At 31.9% G+C, this 11,629-nt stretch overlaps 1 protein-coding gene and 1 long non-coding RNA gene across 2 annotated transcripts; both read right to left on the bottom strand.

Moving 5' to 3' along the window:
* Positions 1-3,428: 3,428 nt before the first annotated feature.
* LOC139494920 (uncharacterized) lies at positions 3,429-5,718 on the bottom strand. The gene is made up of 3 exons (XR_011657210.1): positions 4,800-5,718; positions 4,303-4,406; positions 3,429-3,597 (listed from the first exon to the last, which is right to left on the bottom strand). It is a non-coding gene; the product is annotated as an uncharacterized lncRNA (long non-coding RNA).
* A 1,360-nt stretch (positions 5,719-7,078) lies between these two features.
* Positions 7,079-11,228, bottom strand: LOC139495971 (toll-like receptor 3). The gene is made up of 2 exons (XM_071284398.1): positions 10,915-11,228; positions 7,079-9,557 (listed from the first exon to the last, which is right to left on the bottom strand). Exon 2 carries the CDS (start codon positions 9,543-9,545, stop codon positions 7,401-7,403), a length of 2,145 nt encoding a protein of 714 aa, XP_071140499.1. The 5' UTR covers positions 9,546-9,557; positions 10,915-11,228; the 3' UTR covers positions 7,079-7,400.
* Positions 11,229-11,629: the final 401 nt, after the last annotated feature.

Raw genomic sequence — 11,629 nt, 5'->3', positions numbered from 1 at the left:
CAGATCCTGCTCCACATGTGGCACCCGTCGTGTTGCTTATGTGATTACAAATCCGGTAAATAGTCTAATTCGGTAGGTCATATTCATGAAAGGGAAGGGGATTGTAGTTACGACGTCAGGAACATATCCGATATCATGTGTGAAACGGTTATTCCATAACGGTCAACCAACTCGTGATGGCGTCCGTAAAATTTACGAAGGGATGATTTCAACTTTACCATTTGGAACTCTTGGTTTAATAGCTTCCTTGTGAGCAGCAAACCTCTATCAAGAAAATCATGATAGGAAATGCAAGCACGGGAATATCGTATCAATTGGGAGATATATACCCCGTATGCAGGTGCTGCTGGAATGTTGCTACTTAGAAATGGAAAGTTCACAATTGGAAAGCTGAAATCATCTCTTTTGTCGTAAAGTTTTGTTTTCAACCGACCCTCATTGTCAATTTCTAGATGTAAGTCAAGATATGAAGCCGACTTAAATATAGGAGAAAACAAACGACACAACGGCAACACAATGTACAAATGTTACACACACAGAAACGAACTATGATATAACAATGGCCATTTTCCTGACTTGGTACAGGACATTTTTAAAGAAAAAAATGGTGGGTTGAACCTGGTTTTGTGGCATGCCAAACCTCGCACTTTAATGCCATTGTTAAATATAACATTAAAATGACAACATAATAATACAGGACTTCAATACAAATACATAGGAGAACGTATTATGCAAAGAAAAACATGAATAATAGATAACAAAAGGCATCAGGTTTAGAATTCAATACGTCAAAACCGCGCCTCGTCCACACAAGACTTACCAGTGACGCCCAGATATAAAAGATCAAAAGTTAAAAAACGGGTACAAAGTTGTACAGCTCTGAGGATCAAAAGTTGAAAAAGGTTGTGCAAAATATAGCCAGGGTTTTCTGCTTGTTATAATTAAACATCCTTTTTATTTAGAACAATGTATGCTATTGCAAACAGTAAAATTTATCAATTGAATATAAAAGATTTACATGATAAAACTGACGTCTTAACTTATTACAGAAAACAAAACCCGAATACATAATACATTGAAGACCAACACAGAAAATAGACACACCCGACTTGGTCCAGTCCTCAACGCAAAAAGTCACATACGAGGTAGTAAAATAGCACAAAAAATTACGTCACGCAGACATTTGATTTTCTGAAACAGCACGAAAATGACGTCACATTTGAAAAACTATATCTCAAAAATAAGATAGAAATAGGATTGATTTAAAATTATAATAGAACTAAATACTGATATTACATTTAAACATAATACACATTGCAATACTAATTAATAGCAATTAACTATATTATATGTATGTCCAATTTTTTTGAATCATACAATCATGAAATATCGTACAGATTACGTTGAACAAAATCAAAACTAATAAATGAAGACAAAATGATACCACTACTATCAGAACATTCCATGCCTTGATAGTGTGGAGTAACAAGTGGGTGCCAATGAAATTAGGATCGAACTTTGTCAAAATGGTTTAGTGCTATATATAACAGTTATGCTTTTAATGATAAAAATGCAATGGTAGGTTTTTAGAAAGAAAAAAAAACATCTGCGTATAATGCCATTAACATTAATATCAACAAAAATAGGAAATAAAATAAAATATACAATACAGCTTAATCCAAAAAATAACATTGTAATCTATAAACTGTAAAGATTGCACTATTGTGGTAGGTGTAATAAATAACTAACTAAATTCAAAATTCAAAACCTCCCGAAGTGTTCAATTAATGTCAATTTTGCTTTAAAATGCAGTTCTTTATTCACAACAGAAGAATTCAACATCATTTAGTGCGGTGTCGTCAAAACGTCCTTTTTTATCCTCAATTTTAGTCTTTACACCACAAATGGCACTGTTCACTGGACAAGCTTGACTCCATTCACCATAAGAGCCAAATGAGCCAATCCCAGGGGAAACGCTTAGGTCAAAACCAGAATATTCATCCTTAAAATGTCTGCATTTGAATCTGACGTAGTTGGCACCTGTATTATCTGTATCAACCTACCAAACAAAAACATAATCTCAATTCAGTCCATACATTTATAAGTTAAAAATGATGCATATGCATACTGTTGTCATCACTGTTCCTGAAAAGGCAATATAGTTAGCAGTGTCATCCACATTTATATAGTTTTGAAAAAAAAATATCAGTGCACGAGATATCGTTTGTTTTTTGTTTGTTGCTGTCAATATTAAAGCCTTGGTGAACATAAAAAACCAATTTATTGAAGAAAATTAAAATACTATGAACCTAAGTAGAATATACAAACGTCAAAGGTGTATTTTACGTGAGGTTACACATCTAGTTAGAGCATTTAAATGTATCTAATATATTGTCCATTCTTAGAAAATTAAACTTACCGTTGGTTTTCCCGTTTGAATGGTTTAACACTAGTAATTTTGGGGCCCTTTATAGCTTGTTGTTCGGTGTGAGCCAAGGCTCCGTGTTGAAGGCCGTACATTGACCTATAATGGTTTACTTTTGTTAAATTGTTATTTGGATGGAGAGTTGTCTCAATGGCACTCACACCACATCTTCCTATATCTTACACTTATCTATCCAATAATATTTTAAACTTAATTATACTGTACTCAAACAAACAATCGCAAATACAAAAGGTCGAATCCATGCAATAAAACGTATTTCAAAGTCCGCCTGTATGATTGTGAAGTGCAGTATAGGGAAAACTGAGAAAAAAACATCATATAAAACATAAACCATTTGAATTTAAGAATATGTGGTACGTTCAAATTAGACAAATCTCCTTCAGAAACCAAATGACATTACATAACCCACATTGTACATGTAATTTAGAATTTCCAAACTTGAGTTCAATGCATATTTCTATAATAAATGTAATTTTCAATGTTGTCAGTTTTGATGGCGATACGCCCACTCTGACGTTGTGTATGCATACGCCAACATGTGTGAACGTTGTTATTGTAATATAAATAATATAAAAAGTTCTTTGAGCCTTATTTTTGATAGAAATTTATTTAAAATGAATGACAATAATTTATTTTGAATGTATTAAACCATAAAATCAATTTTGGACTCTTCACATTCGCGGATAATTCAATGTGAAGAGTCAAAAATTATTTGTCTGGTTAAAAACATCAATATAAATAATAGCCATTCATTAATTGCAATTTATTTTTTTCGGAAGTTCTTTCATATAGACATTGTGTAATGGACTTTAAATAAACTTGCAAAGGCGATTTGAGCAAATAAGCATGTGGTTTGTTTGGCAAGAATTTTTAGCATATTATTCATGATGAGATATGTTAAAAGTTCTTATAGCTTAAAACAAGAACTTTTTGTGTACCATCTTTCTATCTAATCAACTTACATCAAATTGATGTACTTGAAGAGAAAATGCGGTAAGAAATGTCTTTGCTGGACAGAGTGCTTCCACGGTCCACTTTCCCCATACCTGCTGACCAGAACTGACCGTATCGCCACAACGTTCAACACTTCTACTTCCACATATAATTTCAATGGCATTCAATTCTGTCCTATCTGCATTTGGTCCTTCAATCTGTCAGTGAAATGCATATGTTAAAGGAACAATTACTTCGTACTGTTGGCCTTTTACATGTTTAGATGCGTGCTTCACTGATGAGTCTTTTTGTAGACAAAACGTGCGTCTGTGCGAATGTATAAAATTACAATCACGGTATATATGATGAGAGCATTTACAAACATGTATTATGTTTGAATTGTTTTACACTGGTCATGTTAGGGTCCGTAATAGCTTGCTGTTCGGTGCGATACGTAATTCATAACTGAAGGCCTACAATTATTACTTTTTGTACATTGGGAATATAATGAAAGATGTTTAGTTAGGTAAAAGTAAACAAGTAACTTCAATCATTTTTTTTTCATTAAAGATAAATACACGTAAGAAGTTAGGAATATGTCAGTAGTTTTCCATTCGTTTGATGTGATTGAGGTTTCGACTTTGCCATTTGATAATGGATGTCCCCATTTAAAATTGTCATGAAGTTTGGTATGTTTGGTTTTTTTCTTTTTTTATGGACGATTTGTTATTTATTTGATTTACATTTACCAGTAAAAATATAGTTAATCAAAGAGTTATTTAATTTTGACAATAACTTTTTTACGTTATTTAGTATTAAGTTAGATAGTCACCACATGTAGTGTGTGTCTGATTGTAGTAGTTTTAATTTTAACGTTTGAAATGTAACGATTTGACAATAATCATAGAAGTAAACATAATTACTTTCATTCTGTAACCAATAGCATAATGACCTTTCGTACAAAATTCTTCGTTTGCCCAATCACCCAAACCTCCTCCATTCGTTACAGACAATATCTTATTATAGTCTGAAATAGTCAACAACACCCGTCATTACAATGGTTGTAAACTAAACAAAGAAAACAATACATCGACACACAGATGAAACCAAATGCAAGCGTTCTTGACAAGCAACAAGATTTTTCATTTTTTCTTGTCAGTAGTATTTTAAACCAAAATGATATCAAAATCAGTTGATAAAAATTAATCAGACAATTGGTTTTCAGTTGAATTGTTTACATTTTGTCATCTGATGAATTTTGTTTCTAGCTATTCTGTATAAGCTATCATAGTTTAAGAACTAATATTTTTTTTTTTTTTAAAACGTTTTCTGATTGTTATACCGGTTTAAGCAGTAATTGTTTAATTATTTACATTTTCCCATCGCTTTTTGTTCATGAGTAAATGAAGGTTAGACTTACCAACATATGTACGTCTGGTATGTAGGATGCTTGAACCTGATACATTGACAAAATCCGTAGAACAGCATCCGGATTTATCAAATCTACACTCCTTCGTCGGGTTTATGTAAGTAATCTCACAACATCGGTCACTGAATGCGACACAAAATGCTGCACATTGATTTTCAGACATTCTACCTACGACTGTGAGATTCCCTGTCCTAATTTTCTTATTCTTTTCTACTCTAAAGTATTCTTTCCTCGGCTGATAATTTCCAACCGCCGACACCACATTTTGAAATAGGAAGATAAATATCGAAGCGATAACATACAGTTGCATGTCTGATACAACGAACTATTCTATATAAATTAAACAAAATTTTAAGTTTTATAACAAATATTGCACATCATTTACGTGTTAATCCATTTGATAACTGCAAGTATTCTAACTGCCGTTTTAATTAAAGACAGCTTCCTTATAAACATGATAGCTTCTGTTAATGGTAAATGTATGCATACATTTAACAAATGCCATTGGTCTTTAGAGTCAAATTTTAATTTATGTAAGAAAAACCTTCATTCTTCAAACATATATTGTCTCCTTGGTATTCTTCTATTCTCTTTGATTACAGAGATCTTATAAGGTTTAATTATATCAAACACTAAATCTGCTGAAGTTTCGATTGAGTTTTGAAATAAACAAAGCGGCTATATAATGAATCTATACGCATGAATTCATATATTGATTATGAATAATATTTTCATATTTATTACTTCAGTCTGTGAATCATCATATACATTTTATTATTATGCAATACAGTAATTATAGTGAATTGTTAAAGGGACTATGATTTACTGTGTTAATGAGAAGACGAAATAATGATTGTTTTAAAAACATCATTAAAAGTACGTATGTAAAGTAAGGGTACTTTGAAAAATCTATTTATTGAGAAAATTATAGAAAAAATGTAAGATATTGGATGTTGAACTTTCAACGTATATTTGTTCCAGTGGAAACTTTGTTATAAACAATGTCATAATACCTGTATCTGGTGGAATAAATATTCTATACTTTTTATTCCGTTAGGAACATATACTGTAATATTTATTCCTGTGGAAATAATATTCCAGAATATTTTTTCCCATTGGAACTTATAGTACACGTAGTATGAAGGAACTTCTATTCCGTGACAAGGACTGATGTTTTGTTTGGATGAATTTACAAGGTACATTTTATTGACGTTTCAGGCAATCGTAGAAAGAGTCATACAATTTATTCTATTGTGTTCCAATTAAACAAAGACATTAATTATAAATGCTCTGCTCTATTATGGGCCATAATTATTAAATAGAAGGGCGTGCATAACAAGCACGGATAGACGTTATGTTGCATCGACATACATTGCAATACAAATGTGTTTACAAGAAAGGTACAATTACTAATAAAACAAATATTAACCAGAAATAATCATAAGTACATACTTATCTCGTTGGCAAAACTTCACGGTTATGAATGTAAGAATGTTCAGAAGCTTTCAACACTATATATTTATGTGAATTATGTCGGTCGAGAAATTAAAATTTTATATACTTTTTTTGCATGTAATTCCCTTATACGAAAAATCCGTTTCTGTTGAATATTCATGTGTACAACTTACAACTTAAGGACGAATCATGTGTTGTACTAACACTTTCAACACGACTGGTACCACTTGTTACTCAGAAACATCTTACCTTCCCGAGCTCATGAGTTCGACACTGTTTTTGGTATACTTCTTGTTTGTCATTCTGTGGTTTTTTTGTAGTGTTTTGTCGACTTTTTTCTTCTTTTCGTCGGTTTTTTTGTCTGTTTTTTAATTGTGGGGGGGGGGGGGGAACTATTGCATTGTCAGTTTACCTTCGGTTCACGTCCGGTTGGAGTCTTAAATGTTACATTTGTATCTTCACCTTTTTTAATGGTCAGACTTTTGTCAGCAATATGAGACAGCAATCTCATGACGTTTTAAAAACTATATATCTTATGTATCCCGAGACACATATGGTTTGCTGTATGCATTCGATTTATCATTGATTTTCTCTCTGTATAGGAGATCCATAGGTGGCCTTGTACTGTTTCCGCTGTTCGGTAGGGTTGTTGTCTCGTTGTCAAATTAACCATTTTTATTCTCAATTTTATTTTTTATGTATTTCATACTTACAGGAAACTTGATCAAACACATGATTTGATTCATTTTTGCATGCTTAATGTCCGACGGTAAATTTTGTATGCATATTAAAGACGAGTTTAAAAATCAATAGAATAATCTTTGAATGCTTTAATAAATATTTTTAAAAAAGGATATTGTAGGATATTGCAAATGAGACAACGCTCCACCAAAGACAAATTGGCATAGAAGTTAGAAACAATAGTTTTTTTCAAGATACATGGTTGAAAACCAGATATGTTTTTTAATTAAACATGTGTTTTTAATCTAACAATTCAACGACTATTATTTCATGTAGAAATCTGCATTACTAGAAACACAAATACACAATGCATTTGAATTTGATCGTTAATCGAATAACCTTCATCTCAAATTACAAATTCAAAGTGTTACACGGTTGTTACAATTTTTACAGTTATCATAACAGTGCTGTCGGTGGATGCCCCAATGGCTTTCTAAGTGTTTCTACTGCTGCCGTCCAGAACAGTTCTTCGCCAACGCCCACTGGATATTTCAGACTTGATGCACTGTCTAGAAGGGCTCTTAGTTGATTCGTCATATGTTTAGAGTCAATACTTTTAAGCATAATCAATAAAAAAACATCCCTTCCCTGTCTACGCCTTCGCTCTTGAACGATATCAACCTCCCATTGACACCATTCACTTTTTGCAAAATCATTTGATAAAATAACAACAACTTTCCATGATTTCTCTAGATAGTTATTGATGTTTGCAGTAATTGATTCCCCGATTTCGAAATCTCTATGATGAATGCAAAGTTTCATTCCTTCATCTTGTTCTAGTTTCTTTAGAAACTTGTGATGAACCCAATGCCGATCTGCATCACAATATACAACAAATGCATGATATTCGAAATCATCTGCATCTTGCAAGGGGAGATAACCTTTTCTTCTGTTGTAATTGATTCTCCATAGGTATAAATAGTTTTTAATGTTTGTTTGACACTTCATTATTATCGCAAATATCACAGCTAATACTGCAGCAGACAATAACAAGAGAATCACCGTGGTATAAATAGGATTCCATGGGGGACACTCCTTAGACGAGTTTACATACTTTTGAAGTAACGTTCCATCAAGCGATGGTGGCGACCTACATTTATATAGCGTTGGATAACTGAGAAGCTTTACTTTAGTTGATTTAATCCATTCTGTAAACCATAGTTGATCACACGTGCATACAAAAGAATTATAGCTCAAATCCAGAACTTTTAACGATTTGAGTACGGCTGCAGGAAAAGTGTTTTTGTTTATAATTTTGATGAAATTATCTCTCAGGTTGAGATTTCTAAGAGACGTCATATTCCGAAATATTTCACTACCATCATTCCAATCTGACAGTCTGTTTGAACTTAAGATCAATGTCTCGAGTGATTTTAAGTACGGGAAGACATTTTTTGGAAGAATAAAAAGACTTGTTGAGGATATTATTAAATTTTTCAGCCTCACTAAAGGTGAAAGTATTTGTTGCATCTTTGTTTCGTTTTTAGGGAAAAAATTATGGTCTAAGTTTAGAAAACTTAGATTTGGTGACAAGGAAAAAATAGTCTGTGGATTAAACTCCTCTCTATCAAAATGGAAATTTGCAACGTCCATATACAGATGTGAAAGAGATGAACTATTGAACGCATAATCGTCGATTTTTTGCAAAGGGAACCCTATTTTCGAGATTTGTAAAGAATACAAAACTGGGAGGGATGCAAATATATTTGACCGAATTATCCTCATTGGTATTCTATTGAGTAAAAGCTTGTTCAAATTTGGCAAACATTGAAAAGCTTTTATTCTTATATCCCCAATATTATTATCGCTTAAATCTAAAACCTCCAATTTTCGTACTAAACTGACATCACAGTTATCCTTCGTACACCATTCCGGAACCTTTGGGAGAAGATTTTTATTCAAACGAAAGTCTAATAGATCCTTTGGAATGCCTTTTAAATCAATTTGTTCAATTTCATTTTTACTCAAAAACAGCTTTTCTAATTTTTTTAATGGTGAAAATGTCGTCAAATTTAGTTTGGAAAAACTGTTTCCATATATTCGAATATTTCGTATTTGACTGTATGAAAAACTTGAAAACATGTCGACTGGAAGTAAAAGCCAGTTATTATATTGAAAATATAAAGATCGGAGATTTGTTGTTTTCATTTTCCCAACGGACACCTTTATTATATTAACATCTAAAAGTGTTTCTTGAAAAATACGCAAACTACCCAGAAATTTCAAATTTACAAACGCATATTCATGAATGAATGAAATTAGATTGTTATTTAATTTTAAGTCTTCCAATCTAATGCCAGTTAAATTCTGGAATCCATTTTCACCGATATTCGTCAAATTTGTTCCGCTCATTATTACAGAAGTTATAGCGTCTGGAAATTGTGGAATATAATGCAAATCTCGTCCAGTGCAGATAGCTTGGTGTGTCTTTGAAAGCATAATTGTGTATTTACAATTTTTGTGGCATTCCGTCTGCGCTACATGACTTTTGATCATATATAGGAAACCAAACGTCAGCACAAATACGATGTATGTTCTCATTTTAAGAATAACCTATAATAAAGAGAGACCAATGATAAATGTCATTTCACAAGATTAGAAGATTTAGCCGCTTATATATGAAAAATTATAACTTCTGGTAAAAATATATGAAACGCGCATCAGAGCACAATATAACAAAACCAGACTTCATAATAACAAATGGACACTCTACAGAAGCGTGTTCAATAAAAAAAAGATATTTCATCGCATTTAGGAATATTTCTAAAAATAAGAAATTTGAAAACTGAAAAAAGCAATAGCTTACCAATTGCAAATTAGGTAGACATTAGCTAATAGATAAAAAAGGGGGCAACTTTGCTTTAAAAGCAATTTAGCCTATAACAAGAAATATAATACAATACACAACACTTCCCAACATATTTTGTTATGTAGTAATTGTACAAAACTTAATACTGTGATAATAGATAACATAGCATTATTATCAAAATATATCAAATACATTATATAACCAGATAGTACTTTGATAATGCTGAATAAAAAATCTACTGCGTTATATTGTCTAAAGTTATAGATTCTAAGTTCTAAAGTTGTATGTCTTTTAGTTTTCGTAACACTGTTCCCTTAATTTGTCGTCGTGCTATTATGTTTTTTTGGACACTGCGGTGAGGTTCTGACGAATAGCCTTTATAGTGTTGTGTTCATTCTGTGTGCCCTTATTTTTTTTTTTTGGACTAAACACCTTCTTCATCGAGAAAGTTTACATCATATACACTTTGTTATATCTACTACAAAAACATATAATTCAGCGTCTTTCTCCATAAACTATCAACTACATAATCTTTTTTGTTGGCGTCGTTGTTGGATTTCTTTGAATATTTTTTTAATGCTTAAGTTGTTTTATTGCATGTTTGTGTTACACGTTGACACAGTTTTGGTTTCTGGGTCTCAATTGTTGTCATAATAGGCTATCATATCTGTTTGTGTTGCTCTGTGCCGAGTTAGGAATATTGTTTTAAACGTTTTCTGTTAGATATGAAGTTTGATTTTTTTTTTGTAGTTTTCATAGACATCTTTTTAATTTTACTTTGTGAAGTATGGTATTCTTGTTGTACCTTTTAACTGGACGTATTTGGCAGAATTTTATCAATTGCATGTTTCCAATAAGGATAAAACTCTTTTTGTATTGCTAAGAAGAAATCAGCCTCATGTCACAGTTTATTTTATTCCGATCCCTGTTATGACTTCTTGAATTCTATTTCTCATACGAATACCTTCTAAAAATTAGACTCTAAATAATCATTTGGTCGACTTACACTGTAGTAATTAAGATTTGAAACTACTACATGTTTTTGAAACTTTGTGAGAAATCACGTACGCAGAACCAGAAATAAATTTAAAGAGTACATACCTTGTTCAATATATGGTTCCAAACTTGTCGGAAATAGGTCAATTTACTGCATACTTAGAGAAGCGCCTAGTGTAACATGTGTAAAGATACGACGAATTAACCTGATAAATAAATGCAGTTGAATCTTTTCGATCTTTTTACTGCTATTGTAGTTTAAATCTAAATATTCCTTGTCGAGTTTAAACTTATTGGCAACAAAATGTAGATTTGTAATACCATAATACTACAATTTCCTCATAATAAATACTTTCAAAAAGGAAACAATTCAGTTATACTCTTTAAAACATCGTAATAATAAAAATTACACTAAGTTTAAAAGTGCGTGGTATTGGGTTTTTTATTTTGTATTACACATTGTCACATATTTATATTTCATCACCGGATATTCAATTTGTTAATACGTATTAGTCATTTATATGGCCTTGATTTAAAACTTGATGCTGGTGACAAATCTTTGATACTTCCTTGTTTTCCTAATTAATTGACAAATAATGGAAGGAAAATACCACAAAAAAATATATTGTAATGTTACATTTCTGTCTCAGGATAGGCTGAAGGATGGCGCCTGTGAAAACGTTTAAACCCGCTGTATTTTTCTGCTCCTGCCCTACCTCAGGAACCTGTTGTTCAGTGGTTGTATTTGTTAGGTGTAATTCATAGTTGTTATCTCGTTTCTCATTTTTTTATAAGAAAAAGACCGTTGGTTTTCCTGTTC

This window comes from Mytilus edulis, chromosome 11 (genome assembly GCF_963676685.1).
Source record: "Mytilus edulis chromosome 11, xbMytEdul2.2, whole genome shotgun sequence".
NCBI classification, from domain to species: Eukaryota; Metazoa; Mollusca; class Bivalvia; order Mytilida; family Mytilidae; genus Mytilus; species Mytilus edulis.
Note: the sequence above shows the minus strand (reverse complement) of the source record. Positions and strands in the feature narration are given on the sequence as shown.